This window comes from Ambystoma mexicanum, chromosome 14, assembly GCF_040938575.1.
Source record: "Ambystoma mexicanum isolate Mex_15411 chromosome 14, UKY_AmexF1_1, whole genome shotgun sequence".
Taxonomy (NCBI): Eukaryota; Metazoa; Chordata; class Amphibia; order Caudata; family Ambystomatidae; genus Ambystoma; species Ambystoma mexicanum.
Genome location: NC_090940.1, coordinates 412,847,456 through 412,869,850, shown reverse-complemented (window position 1 = coordinate 412,869,850; position 22,395 = coordinate 412,847,456). Strand labels below are relative to the sequence as shown.

The window sequence follows — 22,395 nt, the reverse complement described above, 5'->3', positions numbered from 1 at the left end:
GCACAAACGGAAAATCTTCCTAGCGCCTTCATCACAGCGTCCCTTGGCGGTGGAGAAGCATGGTATCCCTCTTGGCTAGGCTTTCTTCTACCTGGTGAATAGAAGACTAACTCTGCGTGTATTATTTTGTTTTGTCTTTCTGGTTGCCATTTCTCCCTCTTTACCATTTATATTGCCAAACATTGAAAGCCTATCCAGTACAAAAATAGGGGGGGTGGATGGATGAGGGTGAAAATACTTTACAAAAAGTATTGTTGAAGTCTCTGGTACCTAATAACGCCTATCCAAAAGATTGTTATGAACACAGTCCTAAAAAATATCAACTTTGTTATTATGAGTTCTGCCTAGGGTTAAATAAACCTGCACAAAAAAAAAGATGGCCACCTTGTTCCCAGTCTTATTGTAGGATCACTGAATGCATTATCCTGCCCACACCCAAAATATCAGACAGTGACATCTCCTTTTTCTGGATGGGTCGAATGTGCACTCACAATTCACTGCAGCTGCCTTGCGTCCTCGGAGGGACAGGCTTTGCAGAGGGGAGGTCAGCAGAGATGCGGGTAATCCCTCAGCCGTCCAGCGTCCTGCCCTGTCCCTCCACAGTGCTCACTTATTTTTAGGCATTGTTCAGGCAACATGACACTCTTTCTTCTTGAGAATATTGTGTGCTATTTCACTTTCTCTGGCCCATTTTCTCAGCCAGAGGAGCTGACCACCTCCTGCAGCATTTACCAAATCACAGGCAGCTCTCTGAGGAAATAATGTTGGTGGGATGTAGAATTCCACAGCTGGTGCATACAGAGCACAGGAAATTACTATAGCATTGCTATCTTGGCTACTCCCGCAGCCAGCATTTTTCAGATATTTGGTTGGGCGTACCTAAATACTCACATGTATTTGTTCAAGGATCATAGCTCAGGTGGCCATTTGTTTCTGCACACATTTTGATTACTGTGGGTGCCAACAGTTCAGAGAATTTTATTTCTGCTTATCTGTACATATTTTTTTAGGTCTCTGATATGGTTTCATGTTCTTTCCCTATGTTTTTGAGGTGTTCACTAATGTCTTCTTGAAAGTGCCATTAAAGCATTCTATGGGCCACATAGGTCCCCAACTAGGGATTGTTCTCCTCTATTGGATTAGGCACTGTCTTTATGGTAGCACAACCCCTAACTGTTACTTCCTGGTACTGTTTTGTATTGGATTTCCTTCACCTTCCATTCTTTAATCTCTAGCTTCACCTGTAAGAATCCTGCAATTCTAGACTCTGAACTCGAGTTGGTAGCCATGATCAAACTCAGACTTTGTACACAAGGCAAAGAGACAGAAAATTCAGGACTCTCGCACCAACACAGCAGCACTTTGAGGAAACCTTTAGGCATGATGTTGCAGCAATTCTTGAAACCCCAGAAGTAAAGGCAAGAGGCTACTCCTTAAAGATGTCCTTTGCTGAGAATCGCAGAAGAAAGATTTGATGGTAGCACTGGGATGAACATCTTCTAAATAGCTGAAATAAAATCCAATATGGCAGATTATGAAGTTTGGTGTTCTGGAATCCTGATGTTTGGATCGAAGGAAAGAAAATTGAGCGACTGGCAACCCAAAGTACCTCTGGACAGATGATGGAATCAACCGTAGTGGCCTATCTGAAGTGGTCATACATATATAGTCAAATGGCTCTGCAACGTAAGACACAGTTTCAGGTTAAGCAGAAATGGGACTCAGACGTGGGTCTTGGGATCTCTAAGAATTTAAGAGCATTTTTTCAAATGCACAAAGGTTCTTTTGTAACCTAAAAATGAGTCTAATGCCACCGAAGTTCATCTCCAGAAGTTCCATTTTCAAAACGATTATAGAAAAATTGATTGTTACAGCGGGAACATGCATGCAAACATGCAGCATATGTTATGGTCTTGTGGAAAGATATAGGGAAAATAGTTGATTTGAAATGGGGAACTGTGATGGGTCAGTAATGTGAGGCCAACTGAGTTTAGTTTGCTCAAGGTTTGACATTTTATTATGAACAAAAAACAATGAATAACCCCTAACTAAACCTATTCTACCAGGGGATTCTCTGCCTATTCTAAGATCTAAAGGGAAACCTCCTGGCATACACAAAACTAACCCTCACTAAACAACCCAAACATTCAAAGTAAAGCATAAACAACAGATTACCAAATAGTCAAGGTCTTGGATGGCTTCTACTTGCTCTGGTCAGATTCTGCTCCCCCAGAAATGTCCAAAGTCCATTTCTCCTAAGGAAGACACAATTCTTAAATCAGTTCTTGAAATGTTCCAAAGAAACAAAGTCAAAGAAAGTTTCTTCTTTGAGAAGGGAGCTTGTCATCCAACAAAGTTCTTTTGAAGATAACAGCACCAATGGTAATCCTGCATAATGTTCAAACGAAAGTACCACTTCCACTTTGATGATAACTTTGCTTTTCTGGAGCGTCTTGAATGCAATTTGTCAGGATGCTTCTCTTACGGGAGTTGATCTCTGTGGCAACTTCCTTCTGCCAATATTACTGCAAGACTAGGCTTCTCTGTCTCAGACTGCTTCTACTTCAACTTCATCAACATGTAACTGTTCGGACGAAATTCTAGACAACCACAGTTCTACTTTCTGCTGTTGCGACTTGATAATGTGGAAATGTTTTAGGCAACTTACTCTTCAACCTCTACAGGTTGGCAAGACCCTCTTCTTTCCACTCTTATAAGAAAAGGCAGATATTATATCAGATCTAATGAAAAGATCCTCATTTTCCAGGGCTACTGGCCCAAATGGATTGACTAACTTAATACTTAAATCCAATGTAAAATTAATCCCCATCTATAAGAATGGTGATCGGGCAGATCCTGCCAATTATCATCCGATCGCCCTTCTGGACGATGACAGTAAGATTTTTGCTGGGGCCATATTGATGTATTTGGAAGCCTGGGCAATAAAAGAAATCCTGTCAAAGTGGCATATAGGCTTCAGGAGGGGTCTTTTTACCTCACTCAATGGTCTAGTTATGTCCATAGTGCCAAATAAGTCTTGGATGAAGGGTGGCCCCATATTATATGGGCCGTGGATAGATCTCTCCAAGGCCTTCGACACGATTACCAGGGAACGGTTCGGGTCGAAGTTGGACTCCTGGGGCCTGCCAAATTTCTTGCTGGCAATATTAGTCGGTATGCACGAGGACTCCAACCTTCGACAGACTAAATGCGCAGGGTGACTTGTCTGTCTATGTTCAGACTGCAAGAGGGGTGAGGCAGGGGTGCATAATAGCCCCCTGCCTCTTTAACCTCTACCCAGCCAATTTATCAGGAGCCTTAGACCACCAGTCACTGGCTAGTCCAAAGATTGGTTCTGAATCCATAAATTGAATGTCCTACGCAGATGACCTAGTCCTTCTGGACTATACTCCAATAGGCCTACAGCGCCTTTTGAATGCTTTGGTAACTATGCCTCGATAAACAATCTCCTAGTAAATCCTGCTAAATCAAACATCAGTTTCAAAAGGCCCCTGAAGTCTTATCCAAACTTTAAGTGGATTCTTTTGAAAGAACCTTTTGCACTGGTGAAAGAGGTGATTTATTTGGGCTTCAAGCGGAGTTCTTTTCAAACATTATCTCAGTTTGAAATGCTCACAAGGCCTAGTTGGACCGCCCCTTCCTGTTCAGTAGTTTCCATTTACCTTTGTTCCCATTTTCCCTCCCATTTTGCCCTATGGGCGCTTTAAAACACAATTTCTTGATGTATAAGCGCCTTACAAATGCACAATAAATTAAATCTAGAGGGCAAACTGATCCACTTGGTATGCCAAACGAAAAAGCTGAGCAACACTTTTGCTGTAAGTTCTCCGTATCTCCACTGCTTAGATTTTACAAATCTAAGGTTATTCCATCATTACTCTGGATTGGATATAAAATCTCATTCCCAGGAATTGAACTGGGCTAGAATAGAAGGGAGGCTCTGGAGGACGGTTCTGAGTCTTCCGCAGAACCAACCAATGGTAGGTCTGAGGTATGAATTAGGCTTACAATTCTTACAGATATATATGGATTGGAAGATCTCGCTGTACAGATGTATAGTGGTACCCCAGGTAGATTCTTTGTATGAAGACCTTTCCTCCCTCCAAAAACAGAATATGTAACCAAGATCTAGCATCAGAGTGATCAACCGATGAAGGACTTGGTAGTTAACCCTGTGGGTGTGAAGATGGCTCTGGCACAAATGGATTGGATTGAAACAATAACAAACATGCGTAGATTGGCAATCTCAAGATCCTTGTCAATATACGGTAAACCGAGAGGTTTCCTGTCAAACTATTTGAAATGTTTTCCAAACTTGAAATTGAGGCTGGGATTGTTAAGGTTTCATTTGAATTTTATTTGTATAGGTGAAATAGTCAATTTGTGAGCAATTCTCGAGTGGGGCCAATTTTTGTCCTCTGTGTGCAGAGTTGGTAACACAGTCCCTCCCTAAAGCGCATAATTGATTGCAGGGGTACTGTAGAGTTGAGAGGTCACTTTCTAGGTTGGTTTGTCAACAGATCAGATTGATTGTCCACTGACCTTTTCTGGGAAAGACTGATGGCAGATCCCGAGGTATGCCTGACCATTATTATTGAAAGTACTTCAAATTTTAGGTTTTATAAGGAAAAAATGAATCTTGTATTATGTTTAATTTCATGTTATTTTATGTTTTATGTAATGTATGTGTGAAAAGTCGTATTTTCGACTATACCACAATGAAAGACAGGGCAGTCTCTCTGCCTTTCCTCCAGGTCTTGTAGCTACCACAAAATCTACTTTAACTTCTAACTGCCACAGTTTCAGCTTTGCAGATGAGTATTTATTTCTGGTTACAATCACCCATTTCCTTTCCCCAGCTTTCTGTGTAGCTCTGTATCTCCAGGGTTTCCCCAAAGCTGCAATGCCACTCTCCCACGTTTATACAACTTTGTCGCTCTTGCATCAGATGACTTTGGGGTAGTATCAGCTTCAACAACTTCAGGACAGCGAACTTCTGTTCTCTTTGGGCTGGTTTCCTGTTTGGAAAGTTCCGTCTACTGACTTGGGCAAAGCTTTTTCTACTTAAAAGTTAATCAACTTCTGCGACAATTTAAATGTAGTGTTACTTCACAATCAGATTTAAGCATACGCGATTGCTTCTTGATGGTAAACTCCAACTTGCTACTTCTGTTCCCTTTAATATAGACAGCATTCAACTTTGACAGTGATCGGGAAACGCAATACTTCATACGCGGCCTCTCTGAAGATATTTTTGTAACTGTTTGGAAAGTCTGCTACAGCTTATTAAATGACTGCTACTGTCCTCCCTGTTAATAGGAGACGTGTGACTTCTTAAGGTGATGATTTCAGTGTAACAATGGGAAAAGAAAGACTTTCTTCACACAAAAGCACTTAAGCGTTTGCAGGATAAGGGCATGATGCATTTCCCTTTGTTCAACAAGACTTCCTGCAACTACGAATGAGTTTACTCTTTACCTTTTATGCAAGTGAATTCCAGCTGGTTACGGTTACCGGCAAGGAGTTTCTGCTGTTTTGGAGTACGGCCCTTCCTTTACCGGCTCCAGCGGCTGCGGGCTGCTTCCGCTTCCTGACTTTGTTTCCTCTGCAACTACTACCACAGGCACTCTCCGTATTCACACCCCTCCTCAGCACCGGTGTCTCAGATCTGGCCTCGTTAGTGGAGTCTTCCTCTCCTGTACACAGGCCTCGGCTAAAACACAGGACTCCATCTCTGCAGTCACAACAATTGGGCGCACCTGTAGAGACTGCCAGCTTCTTCCAGTCTCCTCCAATGCAGCCACAGCCAGACGGGGTTTGTGAGCACAGGTCCAACTCGGAACCTACAGGTGAAAGCACTCTTCCTTTGCTGCGGCGTCCCTTCCATGGTCGCGCTTCCTGGTGAACTGCTAGCCTCCTGTTCTTCTTCTCCTGGTACTGCTGACCTTCCAGCTCCAGCCTCTTTCTGGCATCCTCCTGCAGCAGCCTGTTATACCCTTCAGTTGGGCTAGTTGGCTTTAGGTGCAGACCCTCAGTTTTAAGTGCCAGACCTTGCCGTAGGCTATTCGGTTTGTCAACTGGTCTCTACCTCTGCATGCCTCTTTAGCCCTCTTCATTGTCACAGTCCCTGAGGATTCTGGGACATGTAGTCCCTTACAGAGAATTTTAACAGCAATCTCACTTGCCTTAATATTTTTAGAAGAGGTATTCGGGGCTTAACCCTTTTAGAGATGGATGGAGTAGGAAAGGCCACATTTCCATCATTCCTCGTGGTATTTCTTTGGTCTCTGCGAGGATGCATATTTTTAGGGAGATGAAAGATTTGCTATTGAAACGTGGTACCTTGTTTTGTTAGGTTATACTCTGGGAGTTTCTCTCCCTTTTTAGCATAAGGTTGGGATATTTCAAATTGACAATATGCTGATTCATCCTTTAACCCATCAGTAATAGTACCCCTTTCCAAGGAAAAATACTGTGTCTAAGCCTGTCATATCACCCCACCGCCCTGGGACTTGTCTCCACCCAGGTGATCCTCCCGCAGTAGACCACCCCCAGGAATGGGATCAGGAAGCGTCTGCCCTCTCCTGGCCACCTCGGAGGAGAGTTTAGGCAGGGTTTTAGTGGGGCGATCCACAGGATTTGCCACAGAACCCATTACTCTTGTCAAGGAAAAATTCAAATGTATGCATTAAGAATGTTGAGAAATCTAATTGTGTGAATTGAATACACCTGTAAAGAGTAAGTTGATTCGAGAATGTCTAGGCCTCAATATTAGTAAGTTGATTCGAGAATGTCTAGGCCTCAATGGTGGTGAATGAAGGATCTACTTTGAGACTCTCTGCAGGCAGAATGGAGAAATGTAGTTTGGGAATTAATGTATTTATTCATCTGCAGCATCAGCAAAATTATTTACAGGCCTGCTTTTCACTGTCAAAATATGCTTGTGCACACTGATGAAGTTGCTACTGATAATTGCTGTTAGAATATTAAGATTTAGTTGTATTCGATATACAAAGGTGTGTGGGATACCTGATGAAGACTTGAAACTGACCTTGAGTGTCCAAGTGGTTCTATGTTATATTGTTGAATTATTTAAGGCCACCCTCAAAAAAAGTGAGGCCGATTTGGTGCAGTCTTTAATATTTGCCAAATAACTCTTTTCACCCTCACCTCTGAAATCGGGGGGGTTTCACCCCACATACCCCCTTTAATCATGCAGCCTCTCCCACAGAACAGCCCCTTCTCTACCCCCACCTATCAATATAGACCAACACACACAAAAAAGCACACATCTTCTCCCCAGCCCCCTCGCCGCTCCAAACAATACCCCACAACATACACACAGACACGCAAACAGACAAACACATCACCTCCAACTTCCGTACTCATTTTGGCTGTGCCTGTCAGCCCCTGTGTGCACTTGTGTGCGACAGGGGTGTGACAGATTTAGAAAGACCGCTCTGAGCTTTGTGGCTAGGATTCTTTACCTCCTATCTGTGGGGGACACCTAAGCTCCAGGTCTCCTTTGCTGCCATTGATAGCGCTCTGGGAGATACCCTGTATACAGCCTCCCTGAGCTGCATCACAAAGCGAGTGGCTTCCTCTGCCCTTCTAAATTCCCCAGTTTGCCTTGGCTGGTAAGTGTGAGGATTCACAATGTGTCGACGCTTCTCCCTAAGGTGGAGCCTTTTTTCATGAGGCTAGGGAGGTGCAACCGCTATCCAATAGTCCCCCTATGGGTTGTTTAATGCGGGAGGACCTCATGGGGAGAGACTCACCCTCTGGGGACAAGAACACTCACCTGGGGTACAGCCCATTGGATGTTGTCACTCCCCAACATTTCCTAGCCCTTCACATTGTTCAGAACCACTTTATTGAAAGTCAACCCATGTACTGTTGCCTAACCAGAGATAAGCCCAAAGTACAAGGATGAAGAACAACACAGGAGACTTGAAGATAATTGACTGTGCTAGTACTGGTAAACCGTGGCCTCGAAGGTATAAGTAGTCAGTTGTTAACACAAAGGACATTTACAACCTGCATGGGAGGAACTCGATAGTGTAATAAAAGGATCAAAGGACTACCAACTGTGTCAAATCCAGCTGTGTCAAGCACAGCCATGTCAAGCCCTTCCTGGTCTGGCAGCAGGTGTTGAGGCGAACCAGCGCGATAGATCCAGGCGCTTCCGAATTACCGCAGCGAAAAGGACGCTGGTGAAGTGCTGTGAGAGTCCTCCACTGGTTCTGCAGGAGCGAACCCGGACAACAGGCCAAGGCCACGGAACAGACGAAAGAAGTACTGTGCAGGCGATGGAGCCACAGCACTGAGCCAGCAGAGCCGGAGAGAAGACCTATGGCCCAAGGAAGTCCCAGTGACGTACCACTATCACCCACAAGGCAACAGGAAGTACGGGAGACCCAGAGCGGACGCAAGGGTGAAAGGGCGGCTGGTTCACAAAGCTTCTCTCACCTCAATAGAGGGAAGCCCGCTACTTGGTATAACCAAAGAAGGGTCTGGCACCCAAGAGCATAAGCAGGAAATCTTCCTCGTCACAGTGAGAAAGAGAAAACCACCGACAACCATAGATTTAGGACTTTACTAACAACAAACCAGAGTGTGAAACCCGTAAAACAGGGGACACGAGGCACATTCCTCCTAGCATTTTTCATTTTCAGAGAACATTCTTTTGGACACTATCCAGGCCACAGGAGAGACGGGAGCTATTCTCCTGAAGAAGGAACTTTCTGTTAGTTCATCCTTTAGTTATAGTGTGAGGGATAGAAGTAGGTTGTGACACAGGATGTTCGAGTTTACTTTGCCAGACATTCTGACAAACCCTTTAGTATTCGTTTTGAGGCAGGGAAACCCCTCATAGAGATACTGATAAATGGGTTTTTGGTTCTACAACTAAGTCTCAACTACTATCATGCCACCTTTTGTGTCAGCTTCCTTCTTAGATACCCTTACATTAGCCGCAGTGCCTTTGTCACACTTATTGGACTGCCTCTGATGCCGAATACACACTATTAGTAAACTTGTTCATACTGCAATCCAGTCACTAAAAGATGCAAAGCATCCAAAACAAGTTTTGCAGGTAAGTAATTTCTTTCCATTCTAATGCAATGTCCTTGACTTTCTCCCATTTCTAGCTGCATGCTTTAAGTTCTTTGAAGGGACTTATGTCTGCATCTTGTTATTTCTACTTTGTGGTGATCATTTACTCCAATTATAAACAGTTTTTCCTTTAAGGTACACGACCGCAAATCCTGAATCAGATTATGACCGCGAAAGTGGCAGAGAAAGTGAAGAGGATGAGGCAAGCTGTGAAACCGTGAAAACAGTAAGGAGGGATTCCATGGACCTTGTCAACGAAGAAGAAACAACCCTGACATTTGACTCGCTGGAGGATGATGAACTCTTACAACAAAGGGCTGAACAAAAGCATGATGAGGATGCTGAACAGAGCAAGACTGACGAATACCAACTACTACTGCTCAACAAGTAATGCATTCAGTAGCATTTTCTTTAATTGTACACATTGTCGAAGTACCGTAGCAGGCTCCTTCATATCCCCATTTATTGGGAATTTTGGGTGGGTTGGGGTTAATATTCTGTATTTTTTTCAGAGGTAAATTAGATGTGACCTTTTTATGTGTAACATCACCCCCATAATATTTGGCAACTCTTTTGTTTTCTATTCTGCATATCTTGCCCTCTGTCTTATGGTTCTTACCTGAGGGCTGAAGCTGGAAGCTGCAAGATGGTTTGGAATACAAATCCAGTTCAAAACACGTAAATATAAAAGAAAGATTTAGAAAGACGCCTCTGAGCGGTCTTTGTAAATTGAATTGTCAAGCCCCTGGTCACATGCACAAGTGTGTGCAGGTGGGGGGGGTTTGGGGAGAGTGGAAGTTGTGGGTCCCGAGCTAAGTGGTGTGTGTGGATCTATATATGTTTGTGTGTCTGTCGGGGAGGTAGGAGGCATGTTTGTGGTGGGGAAGTGGGTAAATGGGAGCATGTTTGTGTTTGTGTGTCTGTGGTGGGGGTTGCGGGAAAGCTTGGGGCGAGGAAAGGAGGCAGCAAGGAAGGAAAGGGGGCTTGGGAGAGGGTGGGGAGGGCAGGAGATTGGCTTCCCATGGGTTTGGAGAGGTGGGAGTGAACCCACCTACCCACCACCCCATCAGAGATGTCATACTTCCTCAATTGAAGGCCAATCAAAATCGGGTGGAAAAAAATATTTTTACAAGTTGTGTAAAGATCACATAAACTGCAAGATGAGCTGCAGAATTAATAGAATCAAGTTGGAGAAGTTTGAACATCACAAAAACGTGAGATTGTGTGACAACTGTACACATAGTTAGAAAAGGCTTCTTTTAGACTGCTGTGCACAGGTCTGGAGGCTATGTGTCTAGAACATAAACACAGATTGGGGGCAATCTATACACTGACTTTACGTGTTTACTAATGTTACTTCCCAATTTACCAGAGACAAAAGGGCTTATATCAATATGGGACCATGTCTGAGCTAGGGTTTAAGGCTCATTGGGGTGACAGTGTGCACCTGTAATTTTTTTTGACACCAATGTCTACTCCATGTGACGAGATGATATGGAGAGAGCCAGGGGATCCTTCCTCATGCACCACCCTTGAAACCAGCACTGCTTAGGTTCGGCAACCGGCCCCTATAGGCTCCATCACCATTCTCCCCCAGAGTCAGACAGGGGACCTCATCACAGGCCTTTTTGTGCTAACTGGGCATGATGGAGTCTGGCACTGTTGCTTTAAATTATCATATTAATATCTTGCCTTACTGGACAAACATTGCATTGATGTCCAATTGAGCTTTATGGAATCTGTTTGAACTATGCTAATTGGCAGTGGTGGCAATTGTTTTTTTTACTGTGGGATCCCAAGTAGCATGGAGGCAAAAGGGGGGGGGGGTTCAGCACGGGGGGTTATTTTAGTCACCCCATACACATTTGCCTCTCAGCCCCTAAAAAGATAAATCTTGAACACCTGGAAAATTTCTTATGTCAGCAAAGTACAAAATGTGCACACATTTTAAACCCGCCCAAAAAATGTCAATCAATATTTCCTGTGCAGTGCAACATGGACATGGGATTTCAGAGCACTCCTACTCAGACCCTTAAGTGGTCTTGTGGAGAAGTGTCTCGCCTCTAAACCTAGCAACCACGGTTCAAATCCCAGCCTCTACAAGAACGCACAGCAGCATTCGAACATTAATGTAATGTGCGCACTGGGATGCACATGGATTCCCCAGGCTTGGGGAGCCGATCTGAGATCCGGGACCTTTCTTTGCCGGATCCCAGGTCCGGGATGATCCGGCCCAATGACAGCACTGCTAACTGGGCATAGTGAAACTTTGTACTGCTCTGCTAACTAACCATATCCTTGACAATGTTTTTTGTATCTGGGAGTGTCACATAGTGTCATTGTGCTGGATAGCCGGCATGTCCCCTACTTACAAAGGTCTAACCAGCACTTTGTCCCTCTGGAGACCCACATCTTTAACATCGACATCACAGTAATGTAATGTCATTTTACCAACAGCTATGGAATTCTTCTGACTATTAATAAAAGCCACAACACCAGGCCCTATACTAATTCACAGGTTAGTGCCTTGGAGCCTTTGGTTTGAAAATTATGACTGGTAACATTTACCAGAAAATTATCATTTAAGCATGAGTATTAATATAAAAAAAATTTAAAAAATCTTTTTTATTTTTAGAACAAACATTAAAAAGCATGATATCTAAACCTGAAGAAGGTCTAGGAAGGCCTGAAACGTGTACTTTAAAGATAGGAGATGCAACTCTGTGTGCTCTCAGTGTAAATTGTCACCAACTCCTAGCAAGATGCCTGGATAAACCAAAAACAAACAAGGATTTGTAACTATGATGCATATGTGAATATAATATGAATCACACTGCCACAATGTGATATATATTTTTTAACTTTTATTTAAGTTGCACAGTAGACCATGTTACACATTACTTAATAGTTCCACAGCAACGTAAGTAGTATAATACATGAAAGTTACAGATCTCGTACACGAAGTACTCACAACATTTCGTCATCACTGCTGCCAGTGTCAGCTCTGGCACTCGGGTATCGATGGACCCCTCCCACCCCCCCATAAATCTCTTGGTTTATTAGAGCTGATGAGCAGGCCACGGTACACTTCCTCTTGGTCGTTTGTCTACACCATATCCTGCATCCATTCCTCTATTGTGGGGGGTGCCTCTGTTTTCCAGCTCATCAAGATGGTGAGCTTGGCCAGTAGTAGTCCAATGTTTATAAGCTTGCGTCGACTGCATTCATCTTGAGTACACATCCCAATATACACACAGATTGGTTCCAGTCCACAGGTTGTCCCACCATTTCTTCTAGTGCCCTACAAATCCCATTCCAATATTCAGAGAGCATCCCAAATGCCCACAACATATGTACCAGGTACGCCCCCGTGCTTCGACATCTAGGGTACCTTCCAGTATGCGTTGGGTACATTCTCTGTAAACGTGCTAGGGTGCGATATAACCTATTCAGTATTTTAAATTGAATCAACCTGAATCTGGAATTGAGTGACGCCTATTTGGTGAATGTGCATAGACTAGATCAGTGAGAGTCCGAAAGTTCGACCTCCAGGTCTCCTTCTCACTCCCCCTTAATGTCAGGCAGCAGAACCTTCCTTGTTTCCATCGCTATTTTATAGAGCCCAGACGCAGATTTCTTGAGTGTTCCCGTGGAGGCTATATAGTTGAGACAGGGGTCTGACTCTGGCTCCTGAAGCAATCCTTCCCACGTGGCTGTCACAGCCGACCTAAGTCTAAGATATTGGAGCTTCCGGAGTGAGGAGTCTGCAACCTGCTGTTTAATCTCTTCCCATGACCTGAATGTGACATTATGGTACAAATCCCCAAGTCGAATAATACCCTCCCGCCAATATGTTGAGAGTGCAATGTCAATTGAAGGAGCCCGGTAGGGCGCATCCCAGATTGGCATGTGGGGGCTGTACATCACCACACCACAAGGGTGCTGTGTCAGTTTCGTCCAGGCCTGTTGCGTAGCCAGTCTGGGATTCAGGTGGTCGCTATTCCCCCACGTCCGGCCAGGATCTCTTGTAGTAATGTGACTTTGGGACTCCCCCGTGTCTCCAGCTCAGAAGAATGGGTACACAGGCCCTCAGAGGTCCAATGCATGGCATATTGCGCTTGGGCTGAAAGGTAGTACACCTCGTCTGGAGCGGCGAGCCCCCCTCTCACAGATGTCTGTATAAGACAAAGCCAGCTGGCCCGCACACTACTCCTCCACACGAAGGTGTAGCAGGCTGCAGATATCTTTTTGAAGAAAGGTCTGCCTGGCCATAGCGGTATTGTACTGAAGATATAGAACACCTTAGGTAGCATTGCCATCTTGATCAGCGCCACCTGGCCCATGAGTGAGATAGGGAGATGATCCCATCGGCTCAATTTATCGCATAACGCTGCAAGCAATGCTTCGTAATTGATGGCGCGGACTAAGCTATCAGAGCGTGCCATTTCCACCCCCAGGTATTTAATCTGTTGTAGAGACCAACGTAGTCCACATATGTCCCTTGGGCGGGACGTGCCGTTCCTCAATGGGAACATCTCGGATTTAGATGCATTCAATCTCAAGCCAGAATGTCAACCAAACTCTTGGACAGCCTCCAGCACTCTGTGAAGGTATTTCTCAGGGTCTCTGCAAACAGGATGTTGTCGGCGTATAGAGTAATAAGTTCCACACGCCTGGCTATGGGGATTCCCACCCTGGCATGTCGACTCCTCATCAGCTAATGGTACTGGTACGAGAGCGAATAATATTGGGGAGAGTGGGCATCCGTGTCTAGTTCCCCCTGCAAGCCTCAACACCTCAAAGTGCCATTCACCATTAGGCTCGCGTGTGGATGTGTATCTAAGAGCCATACCCACTTAATAAAGTTAGGACCAAACCCATAATTGTGGAGCACCCTGAACAGGAACGGTCAGTACACTGTCGAAGGCCTTCCTCATGTCCAGGGATATAGGGAGTCCCTTAGAATTACCCCGGACCCCAGCCAATACACCAAAGAACTGGCGTATGTTGGAAGCCATCAATCTATCAATCTACCTAGAACAAACCCCGCTTGGCCCTCGTGGACCTTGTATGGTATCACTGGGTTGAGTCGGGAAGCTAGAACTTTGGCGAAGAGTTTCGTATCGGTATTGATGAGGGACAACGGTCGATAAGATCCGCAGTCCGCTGGGGGCTTCCCGGGCTTAAAAAGCAGGTTTATGACAGCTTTGCACATAGTTTCAGGGAGAATGCCAGTGTTCAGGACTTCAGTCCCTAACTACAGGAGGCGAGGTGCCAGCGCTTCCCCGAACTCCTTGTAGAATTCAGCTCTGAGTCCGTCGGATCCCGGTGCTTTCCCACCGTGAGGGTCCTTAATTGCAGCTTTTATTTCACCAAGCATTATCGGAATGTCTAGAATATTGCGCGTTTCCTCTGACCGTAATGTCGTAGGTATTGTGGCCAAGTACTCAGCTTCACTCTGGGGCGAGTATAGGCTGCTGTAGAATTCATAGAACACACCGCTGACCTCATCTGCCCTATTGACCACCACGCCGTCTCGTCTGGCAATAGATGAGATGGTTACATTGCCCCTTTGGTGCGCACCAGTCATGCCAGGAGCTTAGCTGGCCTTTCCCGTTTGCCGTACCTGCGAGCAGCCATAGGTCTGTCAAAGTAACAGAGCTCCCGGTCCGCAGCATTGTGGAAACATTCTGTGTTCGGAGTTCAGTGATCTGGGGGGATGGGGTGGCCAGGTACTCTGCCTGCAGGTGGGCTATAGTCTCCTCTCGAGTTCCTGCCTAATATCCCGTAGCACTCCAAATTCAGTAGACATCGCGCTGCCTCGTATATAGACTTTAAATGCTTGCCATAGGGTACTTTGCGCGGCAAATGAGCCGTCGTTTGTCAAATCCGAGATGAGTTGTGCCATATTTAATTTGAACACCGGATCTTGTAGAAAGGCTGGTTTGAAGCGCCATTGCGTCCTTTTAGGCACACCTCAGGCATATTTATAGTGAGTGTCACAGTGGAGTGGTCCGATGGAGTCCTGGGAAGGATCTGGGCCCTGGTCACCCATGCCATAACATCAGACAGTAACCACAGGTCTATACGGGAGTGCATATCCTGCACGGAGGAGTAGAACGTAAAGGACTTACGTGCCCCATGCATTGTACGCCAAGCATCCCTCAAGGCCAGATCAGTCATGTGTATGTGCAGCATGTGGGCCGCACCCGACAAGGGCCTGGAAGTGGACGAGGTGCAATCTAGATCAGTGCCGAGGATTGTATTGAAATCTCCCACCCCCTCCCCCCCTCCCTGCTAAGTATCTGTGCTGTGGGATATGAAGCACATTTCTGAAATAGCTGATCATAAAAGTAGGTGTCATCTATATTGGAGCCATAGACATTTAATAATAACACTTCGAGGGGATTGGGCCTGTGCTGTGGTGATTACTGTTATAGATATGGAATACGTCGTCGGACCATCCCATTGAAAGAACGTTACCAGGTAAGAGAGTAACTTGTTCTTCTGCAGAGCCCAGTCTCCCATGCACCAGGAGATATCAACCATGTTTATCGATTTCAGATGTATAGTGTGTGAAAGGTAGTGTTTTATGTATTAAGGTCATGACCCCTATGGCGGAATAAGAGGTATAATAATGATGTTCACCCCAGCCGGGTGCGAACTTGCGCGATTGGTGCTCCTGAAAGTGCGTTTGCTGCAGATAGAGAATCCGCTCACCTTGCATATGCTGCCACCTTCCGTGCCTTCACTGGGTGTCCCAGGCCCCGGATGTTCCAGCTCATTAATTTAACACCAGTATGTCCATCCTCGGCCATCGCCCTTTGTGTAACAGGATGTGCGAGTCATCCATTTGTGTCTGTGTATGCTGTAACCATTACCTATAATAGTTTGTCTGCAATTTTGGAACATTTTCACCCCACTCTCCAACCGTACCCCCTACCCTCATAGAGCTCCTTAAATGTTTCGACAGCTTTTGATCCTTCATAGTCACTTGCTGTATGAATATAAAGCATGACCTCTTGAAGAGCCTCGACGAGGGGTGTTTTTTTTTTCCTGTCCTAGACTTTCATGGTCTAGGGCACCTTGATACCTCTTTGTGAGGGGAATGTTTGTTTGCGCTTAACAAGTGGTGTACCATACCATATTCCTAGTTGTCAGGCTGGGTATCCTTGGTAACAAAGAGAAGTTTATTTTTAAAACTGAAACTACAATCAGTTTAGTGCTCTAGTATATTTATTTTGGGTCATATTTCCCACAGCCAATAGAAAGGGCTCCCTTGGGTCCACCCCTGTAGGTCATGTTTGGGTTTTTTACTGCACGTTATGTGTTTGGAGTCCTCAGAAATGACTCTCAGAATAGTCAATGTTTTCCACTGCTAGTGCTAAGATTTTGTTCATTTTCATAACGTTTGTTGAATCCTTGACTCTGGCGACGTCTGGGGTTGCTCCTGTTCCGATGGCCAGTGCACTGTTGGAGCAGATTCTCGACTTCTACTGTCAGGCCTTCATCCAGCCTTGAGGTACACTAAGAGGAAGAGCCTCTTCACGGCCTGTGCCAGATGCAACCTTACAAATGTCTACGTTCCTCCACAATGATTGCCTGTACTGCCTTTACCCAGCACACAACATCCAAGACTATTCCATCTGTCAGCTGTTTTTTTTAACAAAACGCTCTGGAACCGCCACCACAGGTTAGTGGCTTGGATCCTCTGCGTCTGTGTCTGGGATCCTCCACAACCTCGTAATCGGCAAGATAGATACCAGAAGTAATCCAAAAGGAGCGTACACCAGGCAAGAAGTAACACTGTTTATTACAGCTGGGAAAGCAACCCGCACAGTGGAACAGAACTGGTTGATGAGCGCTGACAAAACTGCCCACTGCGGTCAAATCTTTTATACCGTTAGTACATGATTTGCATAATGAGAAACAGTTGCCATTAGTGTTTCAAGTTATTGAACATCCTATTAAGCTGATTGGTGGGACCACGTCAGTCCCTATAGCTAGACATAAGTTACTTCAAGCTGATTGGAGCAAACGGCCCTTCCTTTCCCCTTGTTCACAACCTCACCTGCGTCGCCACTTTCCTTCCCGCTACACCCCATGTATTCATTTTAATGAGTGATCTGTAATTGCACTGAACTCCAGAACTTTGTCTGCCATTGGCCAGCACACATAGGAAACAACCCTGAGCTGATGGAAAGGGAGACATGCACACAGCATCCAACCAAAGAGGGGCCTCGTGGACATCGAGAGCACAATATAGTTATCTTTCAGGGACACCAAAACTCACCTTCGAAGGGATTGTGTCCTCCGACGTATTCCTTATCTTTGATAATAAGTTTCCAGCTTTTTCTGTAGAGGGTGCTGCGCGTCGACGTCCGCTGAGTCGATGTCCCTCGACAGCCACTGTATCGGCGCCGACGTCGTCATGCCCATAAATAGCCACACGCTGCGTCCGTTGCTCAGTTCCGTTTTTCCGTGCTTCATGGGGCCTCGGAACGTCGTTGCTCAGTTCTGTCAGGATAACTAACTATATCTACTCGAATATACCTTATCGTTCTCGATGGCTTCTTCATCGGAACCGACGACGCCGCGATCCGGCTTCAAGAAATGTCGAGACTGCGGTAAAAAAATGGCGATAACGGATCCACACAGGATCTGCTTGTGGTGCTTGGGATCCGAGCACCATTGTTCGGAGTGTGAGGACTGCATGTCCATGACGGCCAAAGCCTTGAAGGAGCGCAAGGGGAAGCTCGAGAGAGGTAAGTCAGTCAAAACCTCCTCAAATGTTTCGTCGGCTGAGTCGAGGCATTTGTCTCCTCGCCGTCAAACATTCCCATTCTAGATCTCAAAGTAGCTCCCACCATTCGTCGAGATCAAGACACTCAAAAAAGACGTCGAAGGTCCTCTTCCTCGTCTTCTGTGTCCCCAGAACGGGTCTCCTGTCCCACTAAACACAGTTCTCAAGCTGAGTGGGAGGAATTCAGAAAGAAAATGTTAAGCGTCTTCGAGAACGCGGCCTCGACCCCCTCGAAGACAGCTGAGGGTGATGCCCCGGGTGAAAAACCCAAAAAATCAAAACGCTGCAAGTCGCTGCACCCGGCGAAACATTCCACCCGAGAGCGCCATGAGCCATCGGTAAGAAGGCACCATCTTCGACACCGTTGTCGAAGGGTTCCTCGACGCATCGGTCGATCGACTCGACGCCGATGTCGACGCCAATGAAAGAGAGGACCAATGCCACTCCACAGCCAACGGTGATTCCAAGGGCCTCCGGCACGACGCCGGGACCGTCGTCGATGCCCTCAAGTAGGATCCCGATCCTCTTGAGTTCTTCGAGACCCCTTCCAGTTTTTTCGACGCCGTTCTCGGTGCCTTTAAAGCCTGTTACATCGACGACATTGACGTTTTCTCGTCCAATAACGACGAGTTTGGCTCCTTCTGCCTTAGAGATGGGTTTTACACCATTTCAGAGGTCAGAGTACCCTGGACTATCTTCAATTTATGAAGAGTGGGAAGATTCTGACCAGGAAACATTCGGGTTACAGAGGACTACACTGCCTATTTCAGAGGATTTCACCTCTGAGGAAAGAAGGCTGAAGGACCTACAGGAGTCACTACATGAGGCAAGTGGGCTGGACACTTCCCCAGAAGTGGAATTTGTTAAGCCAGACCCAGGGGAACATGCCGAAACACCCTATAGAACCCTGATGGCAAGAATTATTGAATTTATGGGTTGGTCTGCCCCTTCACCTGTTTTTCAACAGGATGACCTAACAGATATATTAGACAAAGGCCCACAGGAGGACCCGGTGGTCCCCTTCCATGCAGCCTTACAAAGGAAAGTTGCATCTAATTGGGAAACTCCTGAAGTTATCCCTGCAGTCAATAAAAGATTGTCAGCCAAGTATAGGGTAGCGGCTGCTGACCCTGAATACTTATAAAAACACCCGACCCCAGAGAGCCTGGTGGTTCAAGCGGCAACTTCATCTAGCAGTAGGACCGCTTACCCTACTGTCCCACAGGATAGAGATGACAAGAGGTACGACTCTATGGCGAAGAAAGTCTTCTCTGCCTGTGGTATGGCGTTGAAGTCCATCAACGCCACCTGTACGCTCGCCAGGTTCAGTCACACACTATGGGAGTGTGCTTCATCAGCGGCTGACTGCATACCCGAAGGAGAGGAAAAGGAAGCCTTCCTTAACATTATTAAAGATGGCAAAGATGCCATGTGCGAATCACTTCAAACTGGCATCGATTCCGCTGACAGTATCAGCAGGGCCATGGCGGCAAGTACAACAATCCGCAGGCATGCGTGGTTGCGAAAGTCGGGCTTTGCTCCAGATGTACAGGCCAGACTTTTGAATATGCCCTTTGACGGCTCTTCTTTATTCGGTAAAAAGGCTGATGACAGTCTGGAAAAGTTGCAGACATCTAAAGCAGCAGCAAAATCTTTAGGAGCTGCTATCCGCCAAACTCCTTTTCGCCCCTCAGGAACCTCTGGGATAGTTAAGTCCTTTCGCTATTATTCCGCATTCGGGAAAGGTAGAGGACAGCCGGCTCAAAGAGGCCAAAGAAGATCCACCCGAGGTGGACTGGACAAAAGTACTAAGACCGCAGCAGCAGCAGGTGCCTCTTTACCCTCGGCATCTGCATCAGCCGCCCCCAAACCACTCTGAGGCCTTACCACACAATACATCGGTAGGGGGCAGGTTAACTCACCATCTGACGTAATGGCAGGCTATAACGTCAGATGCTTGGGCATTGGAGACAGTTGCCCAAGGTTACTGCCTACCCTTTCTACACATTCCTCAGTCATCCACTGGGGAACAGCTCTCTAAAAGTTCCAGATCCGCTCCTCTTGCAGGAAATTATAGACCTGCTAGAGAAAGGTGCCATAGAGCCGGTACCTGTAGCGGACAGGAACAAGGGCTGGTACTCCCCCTACTTTCTCATACCAAAGAAGGACGGAGGACTGAGACCCATCCTGGACTTACGAGAATTGAAAAGGTTCCTCAGGAAGGACAAGTTTAAGATGGTAACTCTCTCTCAGATCTTTCAGGCCCTCCAGCTCCAGTACTGGCTGGTATCTCTGGACCTTCAGGATGCTTATTTCCATGTGCCAATCCATCTCTAACACAGGAAATACCTGAGGTTTGCAATTGGCGACTCTCGTTATCAATTTCGAGTTCTGCCATTTGGGCCGACCTCCGCCCGAGGGTCTTCACCAAGCTGATGTCGGTAGTGGCGGCGAGTCTAAGGAGGGAAGGGATCCACGTCTACCCCTACCTGGATGATTGGCTGATCAGGGCTGTACTTTCGGAACAGGACCAGGTCCAGCTAGATTATGTCTGCCACTTCCTTCACAGACTGGGCTTCTCCCTCAATTTAAAGAAGTCACAGATGACACCATCACAGAGACTCCAGTTCATTGGAGCGGTCCTGGACACTGCCCTGGGAAAAGCCTTGCCACCAGAGGTGAGGGCTCAAGATATTCTACAGATGGTCGCCAATTTTCAAAATACCCAATGTCTCCCAGCCTTTGACTTTTTGAGGTTGCTAGGCCTCATGGCATCCTGCATCTTCCTTGTGCCAGAGGCTCGCCTGAGAATGAGATCTCTTCAGTGGGCACTGAGAAGTCAGCGGTCGCAATTCTCAGGGAGAATGACAGATCTCCTCCTGATTCCAGACAAGGTAGCCCACGACCTTCAATGGTGGGCCTATCCAGAGAACATCTTGAAAGGAGAACTGTTTTGGCAACCATGGCCGGAGATAACAGTAGTCACAGACGCCTCACTCACGGGGTGGGGAGCCCATGCCAATGACTTGACCATCAGCGGTCGTTGGTCTCCATCGGAGTCTAGACTACACATCAACCTAGAGCTGAGAGCGATCAGACTAGCGCTGAAAGCTTTCCTTCCATCAGTATAGGGGAGAAATGTCCTGATAATGACGGACAACACGATGGCCGTGCACTACCTCAACAAAAGAGGAGGCGTAGGATCACTGCCACTGTGCAGAGAGGCGATGCAGCTATGGTTTTGGGCAATACAAGAAGGAATCTCTCTATCGGCAGTCCACCTAGCCGGAGAGAAGAACTTGACAGCAGACGCTCTGAGCAGGCAGAGCAGTCTCCCACGAGTGGGAGCTAGCTCAAGAAGTCCATGAAGAGATCTTCGCCCTTTGGGGAACCCCTCAGGTGGATCTGTTCGCCACAAGCACCAACAGGAAGTGCGATCTGTTCTGTTCAAGGGAATTTCCCCCGAGAGGAGCTCTAGGAGATGCGTTCGTAGTGGACTGGGAGTTTCCACTCCTTTACGCGTTCCAACCAGTCCCTGTTATTCCTCAAATGATCAGGAGGTTGAGAAGATTCTGGAAGACCATGATCCTAATTGCCCCGGATTGGGCCAGGAGAACGTGGTACCCGGATCTTCTAGATATGTCCATCTGGCCTCCAATCCGCCTTCCACTCAAAGAGAATCTTCTCTCGCAGAAGGGAGGTCAGGTTCTCCATCCAGACACCAGAACCCTCAACCTTCACGCTTGGCTTCTGAAAGGGTGAGGTACAAGGATTGGGATCTCCCTGATGACGTCATGGAGGTGTTGCTTTCGGCCAGAAGACTGGCAACAAAGTCTTTATACCGCTGCCGTTGGAACAAATTTTGCAGCTGGTGTAGGGAAGAGAATATCAACCCTTTTTCATGTGGTACACCAACAGTGTTATCGTTTCTACTCTACTTGGCAAACTCAGGCCTTCAAGTGGGCACTGTAAAAGGCTATCTCGCAGCGCTTTCTATCTTCAAGAGCACTGCGGAGGAACCATTGTATTTCAAACTTCCTCTAGTGGTACAATTTCTCAAGGGACTAACTAATGTTTACCCTCCAAAACCATTCCAGGTTCCCTTATGGGACTTAAATTTAGTCTTAAACTTCCTAATGGGCACTCCATTCGAACCACTGAGATTTCTCACGCTTAAAACTGTCCTATTGGTAGCACTAACATCTGCTAGGAGGGTGAGCGAGCTACAAGCTCTCTCCTGTAAACCCCCACATACATTCTTCCACAAGGACAAAGTTGTCCTACAGGTGAAGCCTAATTTCCTCCCAAAGGTGGTTTCTGAATTTCATATTACTCGGAAAATTACCTTACCTTCGTTCTACCCTCCTCCCCATCCGGGGAAAGAGGAGGAAAGGCTACATAGGCTGGACCCCAAGGCGAGCTCTCGGGTCACAAGTTGGGACTACCCATAACAAAAC

General features: G+C 46.3%; 1 protein-coding gene across 6 annotated transcripts in view; it reads left to right on the top strand.

Annotated features, from left to right (window-relative positions):
- The window catches only part of RMDN3 (regulator of microtubule dynamics 3), a 548,832-nt gene that overhangs the window by 491,733 nt on the left and 34,704 nt on the right, over positions 1–22,395 (top strand). For 5 of the 6 annotated variants that reach the window (XM_069637572.1, XM_069637573.1, XM_069637571.1 and 2 more), the window contains exon 5: positions 9,271–9,522. In XM_069637572.1, coding sequence (XP_069493673.1) covers positions 9,271–9,522 — 252 coding nt within the window. Of the gene's footprint in view, positions 1–9,270; positions 9,527–22,395 lie in introns of those variants that run through there. The other variant, XM_069637574.1, reaches the window with a different exon arrangement.